This window comes from Carcharhinus amblyrhynchos, chromosome 32 (assembly GCF_965287045.1).
Source record: "Carcharhinus amblyrhynchos chromosome 32, sCarAmb.v2.hapA, whole genome shotgun sequence".
In the NCBI taxonomy this organism is placed as follows: Eukaryota; Metazoa; Chordata; class Chondrichthyes; order Carcharhiniformes; family Carcharhinidae; genus Carcharhinus; species Carcharhinus amblyrhynchos.
In genome coordinates, this window is record NC_137355.1 from 22897687 (window position 1) to 22922670 (window position 24984).

Genomic DNA, 24984 nt, shown 5'->3' on the forward strand with positions numbered 1-24984 from the left:
GAAGATCACATATAACTTTATCAGCTGTTAATCCGAATCTGTTATTAGACCCAGTCATATTTCCCATCTAAATCACTTGATATTGCAGTGTGCACGTAGGAATCTTGGAAAATCTATTTAATTTTGGTGTTTATATTTCCTATGTTATCTGCCAGGTCAAAGAAATACCTTCGTTAGTTGCTAAAGCTAGAAGTATTCTGACTTGATTATAATTAGAACAAAGAAAATTACGGCACAGGAGCAGGCCCTTTGGCCCCCCCCCCCCAGCCTGCACTGACCATGCTGCCTGTCTGAAATACAACCCCCTAACTTTCCAAGGACCGTATCTCTCTATTCCCATCCTATTCTTGTATTTGTCAAGACACCCCTTAAACATTATCCTGTCTACTTCCACTATCTCCCCGGCAGTTAATTCCAGGCACCCACCACTCTCCGTTTTCAAAAAAAAACTTGCCTCATACATCCCCTTTAAACCTTGCCCCTCGCACCTTAAACCTATGCCCCCTAGTAATTGACTCTCCCATCCTGGGAAAAAACTTCTGACTATCCACCCTATCTATGCCCCTCATAGTCTTGTCAACTTCTATCACGTCGCCCCTCAACCTCTGTCGCTCCAGTGAGAACAAACCAAGTTTCTTCAACCTCTTCTCATAGCGAATGACCTCCATACCAGGCAACATCCTGGTAAACCTCTTCTGTACCCTCTGCAAAGCTTCCACATCTTTCTGGTAGTGTGGTGACCAGAATTGAACACTATCTTCCAAGTGCGGCCTAACTAAGGTTTTATAAAGCTATGACATGACTTTGCAATTTTTAAACTCAGTGCCCCAGTCAATGAAGGCAAACATGCTGTATGCCTTTTTGACTATCTTCTCCAACTGCATTGCCACTTTGTGACCTGTGTACCTGTACACCCAGATCCCTCTGCCTATAAATAGCCTGAAGAGTTCTGCCATTTACTCTATATTTTCCATCTGCATTAGACCTTCCAAAATGCATTACCTCACATTTGTCTGGATTAAACTCCATCTGCCATCTCTCTGCCCAAGACTCCAACTGATCTGCATCCTCTGCTGGTTCTCATTGCTATCTGCGATTCCACCAACATTTGTGTCGTCGGCTATATATTGCAAACAGCAAAGATCTCAGCACTGATCCCCAAGGAACTCCACTATTTACAGCTCTCAATTCAGAAATGCACCCTTCCACTGCTACCCTTTGTCTTCTATGACTGAGTCAGTTCTGTATCCATCTTGCCAGCTCATCTCTGATCCATGCGACTTCACCTTCTGTATTGGTCTGCCATGAGCGACCTGGTCAAAGGCCTGACTGAAGTCTATGTAGACAACATCTACTGTCCTACCCTCTTTGTTATTCACTTGAAAAACTCGATCAAGTTAGTAAGACACGACGCTCCCCCCTTTCACAAAATCATGTTGCCTCTCGCTAATACGTCCACACATTTCCAAGTGGGAGTAAATCCTGTCTCAAAGAATACTCTCCAATAATTCTCCCACCACTGACATAAGACTCACCAACCTGTAATTACCTGGATTATCCTTGCTATCCTTCTCAAACAAAGAAACAACATTGGCTAGTCTCTAATCCACTGGGACCCTGTGGCCAGTAAGGATATAAAGACTTTTTTCAAGACCCCAGCAATTTCCTCCCATGCCCCTCTCAATATTCTGGGGTATACCCCAACAAGTCCTGGAGACTTGTCTACCTTAATGTTTCTTAGGAACCCCAATACCACCTTCTTTTTGATCTCAACATGACCCAAACTATCTCCACATCCTTTCCCAGACTCATCATCCACCAAGTCCTCTTTGGTGAATACTGACGAAAGCACTCATTCCCTTCCCTGTCCTTGGGTAGGCCAATCCTCTCCCTGGCTACCCTCTTGCTCTTTACATATGTATAAAAAGCCTTGAGATTTTCTTTAATCCTGCTGGCCAGTGATTTTTTTGTGACTCCTTTTAGCCCTCATGTCTTCTTGCTTAAGTTTCTTTCTACATTCTTTGTATTCCATACTTGCTTTGTGTGTTCTTAGCCTCCTTGCCTTGACAAATGCTTCCTTTTGCTTTTTAACCAGGCTCACAATATCTCTCGTTATCCAAGGTTCCCAAAACTTGCCATATTTATCCTTCATCCTTACAGGAACGTGCCATTCCTGAATTCCTATCAACTTGCACTTGGAAGCCCCCCACATGCCAGATGTTAATTTGCCCTCAAACATCTGCCCCCAATCTGCATTCTTTGGTTCCTGCCTAATATTGTTGTAATTAGCCTTCCTCATATTTAGCACCTTCGCCTGAGGACTACACTTATCTTTATCCATCGGTGCCTTAAAGCTTATTGAATTGTGGTCATTGTTCCTGAACTGCTTCCCTACTGAAAAGTTGACCACCTGACCAGGCTTCTTCCTCAATACCAGGTCCAGTGTGGCCCCTTCCCTAGTTGGACTATCTACATATTGTTTCAAGAAGCTCTTCTGGATGCTCCTTACAAACTCTGCCCCATTCACGCTCTTAGCACGAAGTGAGTCCCAGTCAATATAGCGGAAGTTAAAAGCATACACCACGACAACCCTGTTACTTTTACGGCTGCCAAAATCTGCCTACGTATCTGTTCCTCTATCTCCTGCTGGCTGTTGAGAGGCCGAAAGTAAACCCCTAACATTGTGACTGCATCCTTCCTGTTCCCGAACTCTCCTGTTGCCTCGCTGTATAAGCCCTCTGAGGTGTCGTCCTACAGTATGGGTCCTCAACCACTGGTGCAACAGCCCCACCCCTTTATAAGAACATAAGAACATAAGAAATAGGAGCAGGAGTAGGCCATCTAGCCCTTCAAGCCTGCCCCGCCATTCAATAAGATCATGGCTGATCTGTCGTTGCTCAGTTCCACTTTCCCGCCCTCTCCCCATAACCCTTAATCCCCTCTCTTATCAAAAACCCATCAACCTGCGTCTTAAAAATATTTAGCGAGGCAGCCTCCACCACTTCAACGGGCAGAGAATTCCACAGATTCACCACCCTTTGAGTGAAGAAGTTCCTCCTCAACTCCGTTCTAAACCGCCCCCCTTTTATCTTGAGGCTGTGCCCCCTAGTCCTACTGTCTTTTTTGAGCGGGAAGAGTCTCTCCACCTCTATCCTATCCATCCCATTCATCATCTTATACGTCTCAATGAGATCTCCCCTCATTCTTCTAAACTCCAACGAGTACAAGCCCAGTTTATTCAGCCTCTCCTCATAGCTCAACCCCCTCAACTCCGGTATCAGCCTAGTAAACCTCCTCTGCACTCCCTCCAAGGCCAAAATATCTTTGCGCAGGTGCGGTGCCCAAAACTGCACACAGTACTCCAGCTGCGGCCTCACCAATGCCCTATACAGCTGCAGCAAGACCTCCCTACTTTTATATTCAATCCCCCTCGCTATGAAGGCCAGCATCCCATTCGCCTTCCTGACCACCTGCTGCACCTGCAAGCTGGGTTTTTGCGACTCATGCACAAGGACCCCGAGGTCCCTCTGCACCGTCGCCTGCTGCAGTTTTTCGCCCCGTAAGTAATAGTCCTTCCTACCATTCTTCCTACCAAAGTGGACCACCTCACACTTGCCAACATTAAATTCCATTTGCCATTTCCTGGCCCATTCGCCCAGCCTATCTAGATCCTTCTGCAGACTCTCCACACCCTCCGCACAATTTGCCGTTCCCCCAATCTTGGTGTCATCAGCAAATTTCGACACCCTACACTCGGTTCCCTCCTCCAGATCATCTATATAAATGGTAAAAAGCTGAGGCCCCAGCACCGACCCCTGGGGCACTCCACTAGTCACCATCCGCCAATCCGAATAGCACCCGTTGACCCCCACTCTCTGCCTCCTATTTGACAACCAATCCTCTATCCACGCTAACACCCTACCCCCAACTCCATGTCCCTTGACCTTCTGCAATAACCTCTTGTGAGGTACTTATTCCCCTCTATCCCACCTGAAACTTCAGTATCCTGGCACGTTAAGCTGCCGCCAATCCTGTCCTTCCCTTAAACAAGTCTCTGTAATGGCAACAACATCATAGTTCCAACACTAATCCAAGCTGTAAGTTCATCTACCTTACTTACTACATTTCTCACATTGAAACAAATGCACTTCAGTCCACCATATCCTCTTCAATCAGCAACCTCGCCCTGCCTGCTCTTCCTGAGTCACATGGCCCTACTCTCTATAGTTCCCTTCAGGTAATTCTTTTCCCTTTCCCCATATAGACTGGTTCTGGCTTATACATTTACGCAAGTGTGTCTATATCTGTTTCCAATAATGTAAATTGAATGGCCATGTTTTTTTTAGTACCATACTTCTCCTTTAGCTGGCAAGTTGCTGCTGTAAACCCTTCCATCTCACTCCAGATCGCTTATTATCAACCAGAGTTAATTCTACCATTGCCTCCTGTTCAACTCCTTTCTCCTCTCCTTCCTTTTATCTAGCTATTGTGCTTTTCTTTCTGTATGACCATGGCCTCCCTCTCCCATTGTAACCTGATACACCTTTAGTGGCTCCACAACAATTTTTATTTTCATAACATCATCTTAGTGTTGGATCCCTCCAGAATGAGCTTCAGAAAACTAATTTACCACTGCTTTCACATAGTATTAGAGGCAGGTACCATTTTATCTTTTAAAAAACATTTAGATAGTTACATGGGTATGGAGGGATATGGGCCAAATGTAGGCAATTGGGATTAGCTTAGGGGTTTAAAAAAAAAGGCGGCATGGACAAGTTGAGCCAAAGGGCCTGTTTCCATGCTGAAAATCTCTGACTCTGTCTCCAGAATATACCTTTATCTGTAAGTGAGGTCCTCGTCATTCATTACCTTAATCATCTGCCTTGACCAGCAGCCAAACTGTCATGGTGGTGACACATCTAAATTTAGTCTGTCAGTCTACTTCTATGGGACCTTCTCTTTGTTAATCTTTTTCTATTCTTACTATCTCACTCAATGCCACCTAAGCTTTTTGTCTGCTTCTGTACTGTGATGCCTCTCTCTGTCTTCTCTTGCCTTTGCACTATGAGATTTCTTATCTTCAAGCCACAGCTCAGCTGCATTCTCTTCCTCTGTTATGACTTTATCTTCCTTTTCCTCCTTCCATCCCCCCCTCTAAACTTCGCCACGCATTTCTTGGGAACCTCCTTGACTTCATCACTGTGTTGGCTCTCTGTACCCAAGGTTTTGATCACCTGATGCAATCTTTGTCCCTATCCTTGACTTTGACCTGCCAATTTTTCATGACAACTCTGCTTTGGTAGACTGCTTAATCACCTTTAACACAAAAAAACAGAAAATGTTGGAAAATCTCAGCAGGTCTGACAGCATCTGTGGAAAGAGAATAGGGCTAATGTTTTGAGTCTGGATGACCCTTTGTAAACTTAATCACCTCCTTGTTTTTGTCTTGAATACCCTTGTGCTCTTTAATTAGAGCACTGTCTCCCATTCTACTACATACACCTTTCCTTTTGCTTCCTAAAGTCAGAGGGACATTGATCTGAATACACAAGCCGCGAAATTGGCCTAGTCATCAATCACTGGATTGGACTTGACTGCATGAAGTGCTACTGTGCTTCCACTGAAACCATTTGTAGCTTGAGGATCATGCTAAAAGGTATGGATAATACCATGCCTCACTTCAATCAACCCCTGTTCTTGGTTCCATGTGCTACCTGACACTGTCACTGTTTCCTATATCTGCACTTTATCACTCAGCTAAAAAATTCCATTGGAGTAACTGGAGAGGAGAAGACCATAAGACATGAGAACAAAATTAGACCATTCAGTGCTTCGAGTCTGCTCTGCCATTCAGTCATGGCTGATATCTTTCTCATCCCCATTCTCCTGCCTTTTCCCCATAACCCCTGATCTGCTTATTAGTCAAGAACCTATCTATTCCTGTCATAAAGACACTCAATGATCTGACCTCCACAGCCTTCTGCAGTAGAGAGTTCCACAGATTCACCACTCTCTGGCCGAAGAAGTTCCTCCTCATCTCTGTTTTAAAGGATGTTCCCTTTAGCCTGAATTTGTGCTCTCTGGTTCTAATTTTTCCTACTAGTAGTAACATCTTGTCCATGTCCACTCTATCCAGGCCTCGCAGTATCCTGTAAGTTTCAATAAGATTCCTCCACTACCACCACCAACACACCCCCCTTCTAAACTCCAATGAGTACAGACCCAGAGTTCTCGACCATTCCTCATACAATGAGCTCTTCGTTCCAGGGATCGTTCTTGTGAACCTCCTGTGGACCCTTTCCCAGGCCAGCACATCTTCCTTAAGTATGGGGCCCAAAACTGCTCACAATACTCCAAATAGGTCTGACTAGAACCCTAAACAGCCTCAGAATTACATCTCTACTTTTGTATTCTAGCCCCCTCAACATGAATGCATTTGCCTTCCTAACTGCTGACTGAACCTGCACATTAACCTTAAGACAATCTTGAACAAGGACTCCCAAGTGTCTGTGTTTCTCATTTCCTGAGCATTTTCCATTTAGGAAATAGTCTGTGCCTCTATTCCTCCTTCCAAAGTGCACAGCCTCACACTTTTCCACATTGTATTCCATCTGCCTCTTCTTTGCCCACTATCCTAACTTGCCCAACCCCCTGCTTCCTCAATACTATCTGTCCCTCTACGTATCTTTGTATCATCTGCAAATTTAGCAACAGTTCCTCCTTCTAAATCGTTAATGTATATTGTGGAAAGTTGTGGTCCCAACACTGACCCCTGAGGCACACCACTAGTCACCAGCTGCCATCCTGAAAAAAACCCCTTTATCCCCACCCTCTGCCTTCTGCCGGTCCGCCAATCCTCTATCTATACCAGAATGTTACTCTTAACATTATGGTCTCTTATTTAGCAGTCTTCTATGTCGCACCTTGTCAAAGGCCTTTGATAATCTAAGTAAATCATGTTCACAGGTTCTCCTCCTTTATCCAACTTCCTTGTTACCTCCTCAAAGAACTCTAACAGATTTGTCAGACAGGACTTCCCCTTGACAAAGCCGTGCTGACTCAGTCCTACTTTATCATGCACTTTCCAAGTACTCCGTGCAATCTCTTCTTTAATAATAGACTCTAAAGTCTTGCCAGTGACCGAAGTCAGGTTAACAAGCCTATAATTTCCTGTCTGCTGCCTCCCTCCCTTCTTAAACAGCGGTGTTACATTAGCTACTTTCCAGTCCTCTGGGACCCTCCCTTGTCTACCCGATACGTTGCAAGAAAGGATGTCCCGAAGCATGGTACGTTGGGGAGACCATGCAGACGCTACGACAACGGATGAATGAACATCGCTCGACAATCACCAGGCAAGACTGTTCCCTTCCTGTTGGCGAACACTTCAGTGGTCACGGGCATTCAGCCTCTGACCTTCGGGTAAGCATTCTCCAAGGCGGCCTTCACGACACACGACAGCGCAGAGTCGCTGAACAGAGACTGATAGCCAAGTTCCGCACACATGAGGACGGTCTCAACAGGGATCTTGGGTTCATGTCGCACTATCTGTAACCCCCGTGACTTGCCTCGGTTTGCAAAACCTCACTTACTGTACTGTCTGGAGACAATACACATCTCTTTAACCTGTGATCAGTGCTCCTTCCACTCACATTGTCAGCCACTTCAGGTCTTGAACAGCAGGTTAGGTGTAAGGATTCGCATTCTAATCAGTAATCTCTAAACTGTCTGTGCTTTATATGCTCTGTCTGAGGCCAGAACTCTCCATTCACCTGACGAAGAGGGAAACCTCAAAAGCTTGTGAGTCTATTATCAAATAAATCGGTTGGACTAAAACCTGGTGTCAGATTTTTTACCCTCCCTTCCTCCAGTGATTCCTGAAAGATCACCATCAATGCCTCCATAATTTCCTAGCTATCTCTTTTAGAACCCTGGGGTGTAGTCCATCTGGTCCAAGTGATTTATCCACCTTCCCCAGAACCTTCTCCTTAGTGATGGCCACTACACTGCCCTGTGCCCCCTGACTCTGGAGCTCTGGCATCCCACTGGTGTCTTCCATTGTGAAGACTGATGCAAAGTAACTATTCAGTTCCTCTGCCATTGCTTTGTTTCCTATTATTACTTCTCCAGCTTCAGTTTCCACTGGTCCAATGGCTATTTTTGCCTCTTTTACCTTTTATGTATTGAAAAAAAAACACTTCCGATCTTCTTTTATATTACTAGCTAGTTTACACTCATATATTTCATCTTCTCCTCCCTTATTGCTTTTTTTAGTTGCCCTCTGCTCGCATTTAAAGGCTCCCCACAAATGATTTATCATCTCTATCCTCTACTTTCTTTGTAAAGCCAGAGAAGATGCTGTTGCCCATGAGCTACATAACCAACTCTCTTAAATTCCCTAGTCACAGAATCTTACAGTGCAGATGGAGACCATTCGGCCCAGCGAGTCTGCACTGATCACAATCCCACCCATTAACCCATGCATTTACCTTAGCTAGTCCCCCTGATGCTATGCAGCAATTTACCAGCGGCAGTCCACCTAACCTGCACATCTTTGGAGTGTGGGAGGAAATCGGAGCACCAGGAGGAAACCCACGCAGACACAGGGAGAATGTACAAGCTCCACACACAGTGACCCAAGCTGGGAATCGAACCCTGGCGCTGTGAGGCAGCAGTACTTGCCATTGTGCTGCTGTTTGAATCTCTGCAGTCTGACTTTATACAACACTAACATTACTCTGACTAAAGTCATGAATGACATCATTTTTGGCAATGACTGTGGGGCTTTAACTCTTCTTGCTCCTGTTACAATCAATTATGGCATCCACCTCCAATGCATCTCTTTTTACAGCTCCATGAAACCGCTTTACCACTGTCAACTCCAGGATCTAACAAGAATCTGCCCTCTGTCCCTTCTGTTCTTAATCTGCATTTCGCTGTTGGGTGTCTGGTCAGCTTTCATTGATACATTATTCTGAATAGCATTGCATTCACAAAAATTGCGACCAATGCAGTATCTCTTCACATTCCTCCATACAACCGAATCTTCCAGTAGTCCAACGAAAGAACAGCAACAGTTTTAGAAATGGGATGAAACCTTATTCCAGACTTGGGAACAGTGAAACCTATAGATAAGTCTTTAGAAACCTCTATAAAGCTTATGTTAGTGAAGGTTGAGTGTCTCATTCAATATAATACTTTTTTGGAGATTAAGTTGCTTTGTTTGCATTTTGATGTCATTTTTACACAATTTTGATTGATTTCTTTAGGTACAAACCTGCAAATTAAATTAGATCAAGTTAGTCTGCTGTGACACTGACTCATCTCAAACACTGGTGATCTTGTCATTTGCAAATTAAGCAGTTTATTATACTCTTACAATACAAGCCCAATGAAATCCTTTTGTTTAAGTGAATGAGTGCATCAACTATCAGTATCAAATACGTGTTATAGGCATATCAACAAAAAATACAGGAAATACAGAATGGGTCAAGCAAGATCTGTGGAGAGAGAAACGGTTAATGCTTCAAGTTCATGACCTTGGGTCATCATTAGCTTGAAACGTTAACTGTTTCAATCACCCCAGATGCCACCTGGCCTCTTGCATATTTACACCATTTTCTGTTCAGATTTCCACACCTGCCTTTGTATATGTGTAACGACATGTTTTTACTGGCCAATAAGCAGAGTTGTTTTGGATTTTAATTCTGGCCCTTAATTACTTATTGAAGTGAAATAGGAACAGTCATTAACTTTCTGTTGAATGCTGTTTGCAGTTGTGGATTGTTTTCTTTATCCTTTCGGTTCCTAAGATATGAGTCATTGTCACACACTGGTGGGGTTGTTACTTTCACAGCTACTGGATGGTACAAACAGTTAGGAGTGAGCTGCTGCATTCATATTACTTTGCAGTAGCAGAAAACAAGCAAGTAATTCTGTGAGGGTCGTGATACTTCCCTGACTGGCTGCAGCAGTTAGTGGGAAGTAGCCAGGAACTCTTCTTGGATTGATGGTTGATATAAAGTTTGTTTTCTACACCCTGGAAGCTGTTTTTATTTTCTTTTTATTTTCAACAGATGACCGAGTAAAAGCCTGGCGACCAAAACCAGTTCTGCTGTGGGTCAAATAGTGCATCTACATGATCACATGACTCTTGATATGGATGCGGTCCTGTCAGACTTTGTTCGCTCCACAGGGGCAGAACCTGGTCTGGCAAGAGACCTGCTGGAAGGTGAGTTAAATGCTGAAGAACAAATATTAAGTTTTACATGCGATTGTGTAATATTTACTAAAGAAGGGTAGAATATTTCTGCGATACACAATTTCTGACATCCTTTGCCATATTCAACATTATTTATAAAGTTTAGAATTTCTGGATGTAGCCATTCGATACAGGAGTAGGACTTTCTGGTTGACTTTTGGCAAATCCGCTTACTTTACTGCCACGTTAACATGTTACAATGTAGAACATTGCTACTTATGCTGATTGTTCATATTTTGCGGAAGTGTGAAATAAAATTATCCTTTGAAGTTGCTTTACTCCATACTGGTCAGAATTGTGTCTCTGTATATGTAACTTAGATACTTAATCTTAGTCCCATTCTTGTTTCTATTTGAAGATAAGGTTGAAAGATTTGACAGGTATTCAAAGAGTCTGGACAGAGTAGATAAGGAGAAACTATTCCCATTGGCGGAAGAATCGAGGACAAGAGAAATCATTTTAAGTAATTGGCGAAAGAAGTAATGAGGAAAACCTTTTCTTCACACCATGTGGTTAGGATTTGGAATGCCCTGCCTGATGGAATAGGATCAACTGAGGCATTCAAGAGGGACTTGGATTAATATCTGAAAATGAAGAATGCGGGGGTACGATAAGAAGATGGGAGAGTGACTCTTAATGAATTTCTCATTTTGAGAGCCAGAATAGGCGTATCGGGCCTAATGGCTGACTTCTATGCTGTAACTGTTCTGTGATTCCATGATATTGATGTCTTCACAGCAGCAATCTGTTACTGAGCATCGAGTTTGTGCCCTTCATCAAATTCCTGCCAACCTCTTTGAGGGAAATGTAGTTATTGGCAGAATTATATTGGGGCCTATGTTGTTGGTAGACGTTAATTCTTGGGATTGCCTATCCATTGGATTGAGACAGAATGTCTTCCTTGTTCCTATAATGGCTCGACACACTTCGAGAGCTCCAACTGTGTTCAACTAATGTGAAGTAACGATTTTGAGTGGAGTGGGAGATTCATCTGTGTCCATCAGAGCAGTAGTATGTCCTTTATATCACCTGTTCTTGTCCCATCTGGAACTTAATAATTGGAATAACATAGAAACAGAAAATAGGTACAGGAGTAGGCCATTGGGCCCTTCGAGCCTGGACCACCATTCAATATGATCATGGCTGATCATGCACTTTCAATATCCGACTCCCTCTTTCTCTCGATACCCCTTGACTCCTTTAAGCCCAAGGCTCAGGTCCAGCTCCCTCTTGAACATATCTAAGAAGGTGGTCCCAGCAGCTTTCTGTGGTAGAGAATTCCGCAGGTTATCAACTCTCTGGGTGAAGGAGTTCTTCCTCATTTCAGTCCTGAATGGCTTACTCATTATTCTTAGAGTGTAACCCCCTAGTTCTGGACTTCCCCAACATCAGGAGTTATGCTTTGTAGTCCTGTTATATCCTGTCTTGAATGATGGTGGAACATTAAACAATTGGAAGAGGTGGCTCCACAAATATTCCCAACTTGGAAGAGCTCAGCACATCAATGCCAAAGACAAGATGAAGCATTTGCAACAGTCTTCAGCCAGAAGTGCTGAGTGGATGATCCATCTTGTTCTCCTCCTAGTCCTCCAGTATCACAAATGTCTCAACCAATTTAATTCACTCCACATGATATCAAGAAACAGCTGAAGGTACTGGATATTATAAAGGCTATGGGCTCTGATAATATTACAGCAATAGTATGGAAGACATGTGCTCCAGAATGAGCTACATTCCTAGCCAAGCTGTTCCAGTACAGCTACAACATGGGCATCTACCTAACAGTGTGAAAAATTGCCCAAGCTTGTCCTGTGACATGTTGCGAATTGTGCCGAAAAGATCTACTCTCGCCCGTTAGGAACAGCATGGTGGCACACTGGTTAGCACTGCTGCCTCAGAGCATCAGGGATATGGGTTCAATTCCCAGCTTGGGACACTGTGCAAACTCCACATGGATGTTCTCCCCGTGTCTGCAAGGGTTTCCTCCAGGTGCTCCGGTTTCCCCCCTCAGTCCACAGATATGCGGGCTGGTTGGATCGACTATTCTAAATTGTATCGGGGGACTAGCTAGGTTAAATGTATAGGCTTATGGGGATAGGACCAGTGATATTGTGGTCAGTACAGACTTGATGGGCTGAATGCCTCCTTCTGCACTGTAGTATTCTCTGATTGGCAAAGCGATGGATGGTGTTATCAAGCAGCACTTATTTAGAAATAATTTGCTCACTGACATTCTAAAGTTGTGTTCTGCCAGAATCTCTCAGCTCCTGGTCTCAATAGAATCTTGGTTCAAAAGCGGAAAAAAGAGCTGAACTCCAGAAATGAAGTGAGTGACTGTCCTTGCCATCAAGGCAGCATTTGACTTGAGTATGGCACTGAGGTGCCCTAGCAAATGTGCCGTCAATACGAATAAGAGGGAAAACTCTTCACTGGTTGGAATCATCCCTAGCACAAAGGAAAATAGTTTCAGTTGTTGGAGGTTAGTCATCTCCATTCCAGGACATAACTGTAGGTGTTTCTCGGTCAAGTTCTAAGCCCAACCATCTTCAACTGCTTCATCAATGCCCTTCTTTTCCAGAAGTGGGAATATTCTCTGATTACACAATGTTCACTGCTTGCAACTCCTCAGATGCTGAAGCAGTACATGTGCATATGTAGCAAGGGCTGGACAATATCTAGTCTTAGGCTTACAAGTGGCAAGTTATATTTGTGCTGCATAAGTGCCAAGCAATGACCACATCCAACGAGAGAATGCAACCATCTCCCCTTGACCTTCAATGACACTGCCATCACTGAATACCCCACTAACATCCTGAGATTACCAGCGACCAGAATCAGAACTGTACCAGCTTTGCAATACTGAAGCTACAAGAAAACACAGTGGCTGGGAATTCTGTGGTATGTAACTCACCTCCTGTCTCCCCAAGTCCTTCCACCATCTGTAAGGTACAAATCAGAAGTATGATGGAATATTCTCCATTTGCCTAGATGAGTGCAGCTCCAACAACTTTCAAAAAATTGCAGGACAAAGCTGCTCGCTTGAATAACACTCCATCCACCACCTTAAACATTCACCCCCTCCTCACCTGATATACAATGGCAGCTGTGTGTGCACTCTGTCAGACTCAGTGCAGCAACTTCCAACAGCACCTTCCAAACTCTCAACTTCTATCACATTGAAAAACAGGGGGTTTGATTTGGTTTATTATTGTTACATATATTGAGACAGTTAAAAGTATTGTTTCTTGCACTATACAGACAAGCAGCAGGTGCACGGCAACATCCACCTGAAAGTTCCCCTTCAAGTCACACACTACCGTGGCTTGGAACTATATTGCTGTTCCTTCACTGCCAGTGAGTCAAAATTCTGGAACTCCCTTCCTAACAGCACTGAGGGTGGACCTACATCATGATGACTGCAGCAAATCAAGATGGCGACTTACCACCACCACCTAGGGCAATTAGGGATGGGCAATAAATGCTGGACTAGCCAGTGATGTTCATGTCCCATTTAAAAAAGAATTTGGTTGCTTGTGTTCACCATCTAATAGTCTTCAAAATGACCTGCAGCACACTGTATTCTCCTTCTACTTGGCAACAGAGACTTGTTGACACCCCTGTCGCACTAAAGAGAGAATTGTCATGAGTTAGTACTACAGCTTGCACTGCATGTTGGTGAGCCATGGGTGATAAAGGAGCAAATAACCCTCTGACTGTTTGATGTATGCACGTAAGAGGTCCTGGATTAGTATTTTTCACAGAAAATGAATTCTTTCACTTGGTGCTGTTTGTATTATTTTGAACCATACAAAGTGAGTTTTGTAATTCCTTTGCTTTATGTTTCTACCATCAGCCAGATTTCCATTCAAATTGTAAGAGTTGCAGCAGAATTGAACTTTGAGTAGCATTAGTGCCGGGGCAGTTCCTACTTCACCTAAATAATAGTTAATACACACGTATGAAATTCCATGGCTGCCTAATAAAACATAGCTCAGTGGATGCGGATTGTGTAATGAGAGTGCTATAATGTGATGCATTAAAAATACTCCCAATGAGAAATGTGCATTTAAAAAAAACATGCCTTTTGTTTGTTTCATTTATATTCATCCCCTCATCGTCCTGTCACCATTGCTGGAGTATGCTGTCATCGGCGCTGGTAGTGTTATGTTGCCATGATCCAGCAGTCGGGCTTCATCTCTAATACCGTTCAGGTATTAATATTTGGAAGGGTTATCATTGACCAGAAATTGAACAGGACCACTCAAAAACATACTTTGGCTACAAAAGTAACTCAGACTGCTGATTACAATGTCAGTCAAAATATATTACATAGGGAAACTCACGTATGTTTACAGCCATGTCTTTCTTTATTACAGAACTTTTGTACATCTGTCCTTAGTCTTTATTAGTATATTGACCACATTCCTCAGTTTAATATTAACGCATTTTTCAGTCTTGCCGGGAAATTCCCTTACCCGTGTCACAATGGCTTGTTGGTAAGAAAGAAAATAAGGCAGAATTGTCTGGCTGCGCTTGTCCCAAGGCCATAAATTCCTGCGCCAAGGTCAACCCACACCCGCTACGATTCCTGTGGCAGATGGGAGGGGAAACTTCCACCCTGAGTATTTACTTCTTCCAGACAGAACTTTTTATTCCAACTTGCATTGAACTCCAATCAAAGATCATTACCCATTTCCACTCTATGTGCAGCCAGTGATGTGCTTAACCAATTAAATTCTGACTACTAACTTCATTGCATGTTGACTATTTCCTATCCTAACATTAAGTTTTAAAATTTAAGTTTTAAACACTTTCAGAACTTAACATTAATTTCTAAAAGCTTTCATCTTTTTGCATCTTGCAGTGAAGTTAAGGGGTGCTGAAGTTTTTTAAATTTAGAGATTAGGCTTTTTTTTTCTTATATGGTGATTGTAGGTCCAACTGAGTGGAGAAATTCTCTTCCCTGAGATACATTCCTGAATCAGTTGGGATTTTACAATAACTTTCATTGGGTCTTTTCTGATGCCAACCTACAATATAATCAATTAAATGAATTAATTCACTCAACTTTGCTTTGATTAGCAATCATATAACAGTTGTGTATCCAACTATTTATTTAAATTGACTTTTTAGAAACTTATTGCACAAACATTTCTGCATTGACTGGTTCTGAATTTATTTTAAAATTGCAAAAAATGCTAATACAGTCCCCGAGGAGCTTGCATTCTAAATGAAGGAGTGTAGGGGGAAATTAACTGATGCTTTTTCCTCTGGATAGCATTACCTTGGGATAATAATGTTCAGTGTACAATTTTATGTTTGTAGGTAAAAACTGGGATCTGAGTGCAGCGCTGAATGACTTTGAACAACTTAGGCAAGTTCACACTGGGAACTTGCCTCATGTGTTCAATGAAGGAAGCTTCTACAAACAGCGAGAAAAAGAGTTGTCCAATCAAATGAACAAGTCTGAGCAGAGACAAGATGAGATTGCTCAAGGTAACGTGGTTAAAACTGTAGGGACACATTTCAGTAATTTTCAATAATTTTAACGATCTTGCATAATTTACAGAATAGTGACTTGCACCTGTAACTACAAAATAGAACAGAAAATCCTGGGAATAGGCAAGGCTATTGGTATCAGAAAGATCTTTACTCAATCTGTCTTTGCTGTGCTACATTGGTAATTGTTTACTTTGAGGTGGCACTCAGTGGTTAGCACTGCTGCCTCACAGCACCAAGGACCCTGGTTCAATTCCGGCCTTGGGTGATTGTGGAGTTTGCACGTTCGCCCCGTGTCTGCATGGGTCTTCTCTGGATGCTCCAGTTTCTTCCCACATTTCAAAGACATACAGGTAATGTGGATTGGCTATGCTAAATTGCCCATTGGTGCTCCAAGCTGTATAAGTTGGGGGAATTAATGGGGACACAGGGTTATGGTGATAAGGCCTGTGTGGGATGCTCTGTCGGAGAGTTAGTGCAGATTCGATGGGCCAAATAGCCTCCATGTGCCCTGAAGGAATGCTGTGACTCTATAATACATTGTGGGAGAAAGCTTTGTGTGCTACTCCCTAACTGAGGCTTGAATACAACTCTGAATGAACAACTTGGGCAGGTTTCCACATGAACCTGGCCACATTCAATGCAGGAAATTTCAACTAACAGCAAGGTAAAGAACTGTCCAAGCAGGTGAATAGTCGTGAACCTTTCTTGAAAGACGGGGTAACATTGCTCAAGGTGATATGGTTAAAGGGCTGGTTTTTAGCAATGCTAATGGGATTGTGCACAAATGCACCTTGAATATGTGACATATCAAAAACACATTAATATAAAAACCCAAAAGCTGTACCTGCTGGAAATCTAAAACAAAAACAAAACATACAAGAAACATTCAGCAGACCCACAGCATTTGTGGAGCGACAAATTAATTAATGTTTCAAATTTGGACCCTTTGTCTAAATATCCTCCAGTTTTGGGCAAGTTCACAGCAGGAAACTGGGCCTGTAATTTGTGCCTTCCAGGGCATTGTATACATGAATAGTCCAAAGATGCCCTGGCACCACCCTCGGCCTGAGAGTTCTAAGGATTGCACCACCACCACCAGCGCCCCCCCCCCACCCCCTGCAACCAACCCAAACAAATCCTACCCACTCACCATAGAATCCCAACAGTGCAGAAGGAGGCTATTTAGCCCCTTGAATCTGCACAGTGCAGTATCTTAGCCAGGCTCTCTCCTTTGCCCCATCCTGTAATCTTGTGCATTTACCATGGCCAATCTACTTAACCTACACACCTTGGACAGACACTGGGTGGCACTTTAATATGGCCAACTTACCTAACCTGCACATCTTTGGACTAACCCTAATGCAGAGCACCCAAAGGAAACCCTTGCAGACACTTGGAGAATGTGCAGACTCCACACAGATAGTGACCCTAGGTCGGAATCGGACTTGGATCCCTGGTGCGATGAGGCAGCCACGCTAACCACCATGCCATTGCTTATACCTTCTACATCAAACGGATCTCTGGCTTGTCAAGGTGGCTGAACCTTTAGCTGTTGTAAACAAGTAAGTTCAGTGCTGTAAAAGAAAAAGGTTGTGGGGCTTACTTACCTTCAACTCTCCTGGACTCGACTAGAGGCTTTGAGGCTTCAGAAACCTGCTGCCCTAGAGGGATCTCACCCAGCTGGAGTTGGACTCAATCCAACTCCATTGCCACTCCACTGGATGTTATGGGCCAAATCCTGTTCTCATCAGCAATGCTGTCGACCTGCTGAGTATCTCTAGCATTTCCTAGTTTTCTTTCATGATGTGCATTGTTGTTTCTAAACATTTTATACATTGTTGTTTTGAACCCCTGGGAGTGATGATGCAGAAGAGAATGATGACCTACTTGTGTCTCTTCACCCTTTTTTTTAATTTTGGATGTGTGCTGCTGGTTTCCAACTGAACTGTTGGAGGTCTACACTTTATACTTCCAACAACCACTTTGAGAAAGTGAAATAAAACTCTGACCTTGAATGTTACTGGAGGTGTAAACTTCCATTGATATTCTGGGTAATAGCAAGTGCACTGCGTGTGAGTTTTCGATAGCATGTTTTTGATCTGGAAGCACTGTCCAAGAATGTGTAAAATTTTAAATAAGTCCCATCTATCAATAAAGACTTGTCAGAACATCCTTGTGTACTTAAACCCAGGGCACGTTCAGAATTTCAAATTGTTAGAGTGCAGAAGGAGACCATTTAGCCCGCTGTGTCTACATTGGCTCTCCAAATGAGCATTATGGCTTTGTGCCATTCTCGAATCTCTTCCCTGTGCTATTACACCCTTTCTCCTCAAATAATCATCTAATGCTCTCTTGGATGCCTTGATTGGGCATCCAATCATGGCATCCAAGAGGGTATTCCAGACCCCGATCATTCTCTGTGTGGAAAAGTTTTTTTCTCACATGAGCTTTCCTTCTTTTGCAAATCACTTTAATTCTGTGCCCTCTCATTTTCAATCCTTTCTCCCTATCTGCCCAGTCCAACCTCCTCATGATTTGGAACATCTCTATCAAATCTCCTCTTAGTCTCCTCCTCTCCAAGAAGAACAGGATGGCAGGGGGCATTGCCTGGGTATCAGTGTCAGTGCCAGGTGACTGTGGGTACGGGTTGGGGTGGGTATAAGGCCTCTTACTTGGGGAGGTGTGGGATCAGGTCACCCTCATCCCAATGTAGGGAGGTGGTGTGACCCATAAATGTAGTGGGTGTGGGGAGGTTGCTGAAGGTTTGAGGATCCTACTGTCTTTTGGGCAATCTAAAGGCACTCAGTCGACTCTTTACACAAACAACACTGGACACCATGCGTCCAATGCAAGGTTTTTAATTATTTGTGCATAAGGAGAACCTCCTACGGCCAATACGGGATGACTGGAGCAGTTCTGAGGTTACAGAGAAACAGCTCAGCAGTTATAATCAATTACAGCAAATCAGGAACAAGAGATTTTTCACATCTTTCATTGACGTACACATCCACCAATCATAGCATAGCCTTTTGCCCTTTCTTATCCAATAGAAAACCAATCCTTCATGAGCATAATATGTCCCCATATCTTGCTGTTTGGTAATTGTCATGTTCTATGTTTTCACCCTATTGTCCTAGTCTGGAGTGCAGCGTTTATGGAACAAAGGTTTACATATACTGTCTTGTCCTGCATATGTCAGTGTTGTTTTGGCTGAAGGCCTGTTTGGTTAATAATCCTTTTCCATTTCTTGGCAAAGTTTTTTTATTGGCAATTATGGAACTTTAATTTTCACAATTGTTGTAACCTAACTTCCACAGTCCCTTGGTCAGGAGGAGCTCGCCATTTCTGGGGAGGTGAAGTTTGGGGTGGGCAGTCTGTCACTGAACTCTGATGTAGGGGTGTCCTTTAAAGATGGCACCCTGATCTGTGTGCAGCCAAGCTGACTGGTGTGTTTCCCGCTGGGAATTTCTTTTCCCAGTAGAAGGTGGCTGAATCCCACCTGGCAGCACTGCTAGCACCAGCAGGAAACATTTTGGTATTTTCGGTGGCAGCAACATTTTGTTTTTTTTAAACAGAGAATCATGGCCAGGATCAGATACCTGAATGTATGGCTCAAAGATAGATGTGTGCTTTGATTCATGGGCCACTGGCACTAGTTCTGGGGAAATAGGGAACTATATTGTTGAGAGGGTCTTCACTTGAACCGAGTTTGGACCAGTTTACTGGAGAATCATATAACTAGGGCTTTAAACTAAATAGAGAGGGGGAGTGTTAACATAAGAGGAGATTTGGAAAGTTAAAGAGAAGCAATAGTGCATAGTAATGACACATGGAATGACGATCAGTATGTGACAGGAAGGGTCACAGTGTACAAGCAGAAGAGTGCGTCAGAGGGATTGGGTGTCATCGTGCATGAATCACAAAACATTAGGATGCAGCAAGTAATTAGGAAGTTAGATGGAATGCTATTGCACAGCGGAAAGGATGTAATAGCAAAAAGTAAAATGGGCTTTTGACAATTGTACAGGACATTGGAATTCTCTTCCATAGAGTACAGTATGGATCCAAACTGGTAGAATGGGCTAATTCTCCCTTCTTTCCTTCAACCATTCTTCATTTTTTAAATGTACATTTTAATTTCACTTTATTTTTCAACCTTTATCTACTTGCAACCGTGCCACTTTGTTATTCAGATTGGGACACTTAATTGCCATGCATATTGTTCTGTATTAGCTGATGGGGAAATGATAAAAATTATTTCAAGGGATGTGAATTTTGCTGGGTAGGCCAGCATTTATTGTCCATCCTTAACTGCCCTTGTTGCTATGTTTGATTTTCTATCTATGTGAGTTGGTGTCTTTAAAAGCTGCTGCCCAGTTGTCCTCTCTCAAAATATAATGTCCCATAACTTCAGTTCTCCATAGGTGGTCATACCTGGGAAATATCCTAGGAGATGCACGTGGGGACCCCTTGGAAGTCCCCACACAAGGACTGCAGGAACTTCCCCAGGAAGTTCAAACTTCAATGGTCAGTTACCCTCTACTGGCAACCATCCAAATTCAACATTCCAATCAGAATCTTCAGATGGTTCACACTCTTGTAGGAGAATAGTTACACAGGAAAAGGTAGAAGGTTTAAAAGTTCTTTAACCTTTGGGTAACTGGAGTTTTCACCTATCTTTTCCAATGAATATGACACCCTGACTATTTCCCCTAACTACTGTCACCACAATCCCCCCTGACCAACTGACCACCTGGCCTGCCTACTCCCCCAAAAGATCAACCAAACCTCTCACATTGACCATCAGCATGTTGGCCACCCGACAACATTCCCTTGACCATCCAACCACCCCCCACCACTGAATGCAGGTCCCATTCCCACCTGCCCAGATACCAGACTTAAAACGCTCATGGACTGAAGATATTTTTTCCTGACACTTGTTTGATTCCTCTGCTACAGTTGTGCAAAACTACGCAGAATGCCAGTGAAGCATCAGTTACTTAAATGAAGTGTTTTTGATTAGGTCACAAAAATTTGTGAAGGTTGGGGGCCTAGTCTGGGGGCGTTTAAGAGATCCGTGGATAGGTTTATGGACGAAAAGGGATTGGTTTAGGTTAGTGGGTCATTGTTTTGTAACTGGGCGGCGCAACATCGTGGGCCGAAGGGCCTGTTCTGCGCTGTAATGTTCTATGTTCTTATTCTGATAACAACAATTATCCTTGCACAGTGGGATATAACATGGTTCTCAATTGGCTGCATTGAAAGAAAAAAATTAATCAATGTTGGTGATGAAAACATTGCTGAAATTGATTTATAACCAGCAGTTCAATTGGACCGGCCCTTGTTGCAACATACGGAACAGCTTCCTCTGATTCTGTCAAGTTCATTTTCAATCAGAATCCAAACAAGAAATTACTTCTATTATTTTTGTCGTAACACATTGTAGCAGTTTGGCAGCTCTGGTGAAGTAAATTACCTTTTCCAGAGTTCCAAAGAAGAATCTCACTGGATTCAAAGTGTTTACTGTCTGCCCACAGATGCTGCCCAGACCTGCTGAGGTTTTTGAGAACTTTCTTTTTATGTTAAATCTCCAGCATCTGCAGGATTTTGTGACTGACCTGAGTGGTCTCATTTTAACAAAACACCTTAACCATCTATATCAACATAATGGTACTGAAACGTTTATACCCTTGGATAATGGTGGATGTTCTCTATCTTTTTGTTTAAAGTGGAGGGAAAACTTTTAACAGTCCTGTTTCATAACCTAATCTTTTGCAGAAGTTAATTGAATCCTCTTGTGCAGTTGAGATTGCATCTGTTTTTCTATAGCGTTGAACTGTTGCTGATTTTAGCTATTTTCTAGCCGATCAGAATTTGTACTTTTTAGTACTTCATAATTGATTTTTTTCATCCAATATAGAAAAACGCCTCTCACGAGGAATTTCTCATGCAAGTTCAGCTATTGTGTCCCTCGCTCGATCACATGTGGCAAATGAATGCAGTAGTGAGCAGTTTCCTTTAGAGATGCCCATTTATACATTCCAGCTGCCTGATTTAAATGTGTACAGTGAAGATTTCCGAAGCTTTATTGAACGGGATTTGATTGAACAGTCGACAATGGTGGCCTTGGAGCAGGCAGGTGAGAAAATCTCTTAAAAGGTCTCATGTGCCAACACTGTTAATCAGTGGGGAAGAGGTGGTGGTGATTTTTGGAGTATGATGGGACGTAACTAGGTGCTAGGATCGCAGTCACTGATAATGTACAGAAGTGATTTGGTCTCAAATTAACGATATATGTGTCAAAATGACAGATGACACCAAATTCAAGGATATAGCTAATAATGCCCAGGATCACACCAAAATACAGGAAGAATAAATACTCTTACATAGGGGATTAAAAAAAGCAGATAAGTTTCAATATAGCAAATTATAAAGTGGATTGTTTTGATCAGAATAAGACAGATAAATTAAAGATAAAGAAAAGAGATACGGAAGTACAGATGTCAGTAAAAGCAACAATGCAAGTTGTTGAAGCAAATAAAGGGCAGGGTCATTTCCAGAGTAATAAAATACTAACACAAGGAGGTAATGCTAAATTTATATAGCACTTTGGTTAGACCGTCCAACAAAATGGATAATGAATCACTGGATAAGAATGTTATCAGAATTGAGGATTTAACTCTCAAAGGTTTGACAGACTGAGGTGAACATTTCATGAAAAGTGAAGACTGAAAGGAGACCTGAATAATGAAGGGATTCAGTAGAGTGGAAGTGGAGAAAACGTTGTTACTGCTGGATGAGTCTAGATGTAAACATCAGCCGGTCAGAATTCGATCAAATAAAGAACTTATTGGAATGCTGAAAATGTATAGCTTACCATCATATGGAATGTTTAAAGTAGAGAACATTGGTATGTTTAAGGGAGGATTGATGTGTAGATGTAGAAGAGGCTTGTCTACATGGGGGGGGGTCAAGTTTCAAAATGATTCTCTCTCAAGGGGCCAATGAGCAAATATTGCAAAGATAAAGTCTGGCACAACATTAAACATAAGTTACAAAAAAGAACCGAGGCCTGAAAGGAGCAACTTGCTGAGCAAAAAATATCAAAGCAATGAATTGATGAAAAAGAACGAGTTCAGACAGGCCTCAAGTTCACAACATTTGAATTACGATGAGCGATACTTGTGGTGTTTATAAATTGGCACTCTGTTTTGCCTTTTGGATATTGGTTTCGGCCTTATGCCACCATGCCAGTGAGCAACTATAACCATTTATACGTGAACATCAACGTTCTGTCTCGCCCAACTTCCAGACTCAAGATGCTCAGTTGCCTTTCCAACACCATTTTTCCTTGGTGAATCTTTATGCTTACAAACTTTTTTTTTAAAGTTTGGTGTTTCTTTAGCCATGTTGCTATATTACTGGTATATAATTGATTAATTTCAAATTTTGGATAATTTTACTGAAAATAGGGTATTGGCCTTGGTTCATGAACCAATTCCCCATTTATAATATTGTTCTCATGGGATAATTGATTTGGAATTACAATGATCTGAGTTGATACACCGTTTACAAGAACCAACTGTGTCATTAGTCCGAGGACTGCCTGTAATAAGTAAAGAAGATTATTAGTGTGGTAGGATCTGTGAGTGTGTCTACCAGTCTATCACTTTGGCAGAAATAATAGTAGGAGGGATTATTATTTAAAAGGCGAAAAGCTGAAGCATACTATGGTGCAGAGGGACCTGGGGGTCCTTGTGCACAAGTCGCAAAAACCCAGTCTGCAGGTGCAGCAGGTGGTCATGGAGGCAAATGGGATGTTGGCCTTCGTAGCGAGGGGGATAGAATATAAAAGTAGGGAGGTCTTGCTGCAACTGTACAGGGTACTGGTGAGGCCGCAGCTGGAGTAGTGTGCGCAGTTTTGGTCGCCGCACTTGGGCAAGGATATATTGGCCTTGGAGGGAGTGCACAGGAGGTTCACCAGGCTGATATCGGAGATGAGGGGGTTGGACTATGAAGAGAGACTAAATAGACTGGGTCTGTACTCGTTGGAGTTTAGAAGGATGAGGGGGGATCTTATAGAGATGTATAAGATAAAGAAGGGGATGGATAGGGGAGAGGTAGAGATTCTTCCTGCTTAGAAAGGACAGTAGGACTCGAGGGCACAGCTTCAGGACAAGGGAATTAAGGGTTATGGGGAGAGAGCGGGAAAGTGGAACTGATCCACTTCAGATCAGCCATGATCTTATTAAATGGCGGGGCAGGTTCGAAGGGCTAGATGGCCTACTCCTGCTCCTATTTCTTGTGTTCTTATGTTCAGTTTCAGGGTGCTTATTCAGTCACTCACTCCACTGTGGGAGTGGGTGAGCATGTTAATTTATTCATAGGATGTGGATGTTGTTGGATAGACCAGCATTTATTGCCCACCCTTAATTGTCCTAGGGAAAATGGTGGTGAGTTGCCTTCTTGAATGACGGAAGACCATATGGTGTAGGTACGCCAACAGTGCAATTAGCAAGTGAGTTCTAGGACATTGACTCAGTGACAGTGAAGGAGTGGCAAATCAGTCTGTGATTGGCTGAGCAGCTTAACTGCATTTTTCAAATGTAAGTCAATCCGATGTCCGCTAAGTTTCACAGGCTGTCCAGAGGCCAAGGAGCTGATACGACCTGCCGGCTGAGAGTTGGACAAGCTGCAGTAAAGCGATATAGGGCAGGTTTTAAAAGGTTTAGAGCTTAACAAAAGAACACATGAAATAGAAACAGAAGTAGGCCACCAGATTAAGCCTGCCCAGAATTCAGTGTGATCTATGCCAGCCTCAACTCCTTTTTTCTATGCCATTTCCATACAAACAAGGGATTAGACCAGTTGAGCCGACTGTCCTGTTTGTTGGCTGTAAATTTCATGTAGAGCCAAGATCGTGGCAGAGGCAGAAGAATGTGAGCTGTTCCTAGGGATCATGTCTGTCTCCACCTTGAACCTCTGTGGGTCATTGAGCTGGAGCACAAGCTGCAGACATGCGAACACAAGACTGGGAGACGTACATTGGTGGTTTGTTCCAGTCTCTAACACACCTGTATGTGGGGACAGAATCAGAATGGGATTGGTGTGACCAACATTGCACACAAAGAAGAATGCAGCTGTGATTGAGATCAGTGGACTGAATTGGTGGCTACCATTGAAGATAAAGACTGTTGAGAGATTAGCCAGGAACACAGACCACA

General features: G+C 42.9%; 1 protein-coding gene across 7 annotated transcripts in view; it reads left to right on the forward strand.

Annotated features, from left to right (window-relative positions):
- otud7a (OTU deubiquitinase 7A) overlaps positions 1 to 24984 on the forward strand; it is a 147924-nt gene that overhangs the window by 66424 nt on the left and 56516 nt on the right. For 5 of the 7 annotated variants that reach the window (XM_080216085.1, XM_080216084.1, XM_080216086.1 and 2 more), the window contains 3 exons: positions 10074 to 10228; positions 15584 to 15754; positions 21681 to 21899. In XM_080216085.1, coding sequence (XP_080072211.1) covers positions 10144 to 10228; positions 15584 to 15754; positions 21681 to 21899 — 475 coding nt within the window. In that variant the 5' untranslated portion in view covers positions 10074 to 10143. Of the gene's footprint in view, positions 1 to 10073; positions 10229 to 15583; positions 15755 to 17235; positions 17323 to 21680; positions 21900 to 24984 lie in introns of those variants that run through there. The other 2 variants (XM_080216089.1, XM_080216090.1) reach the window with 2 other exon arrangements.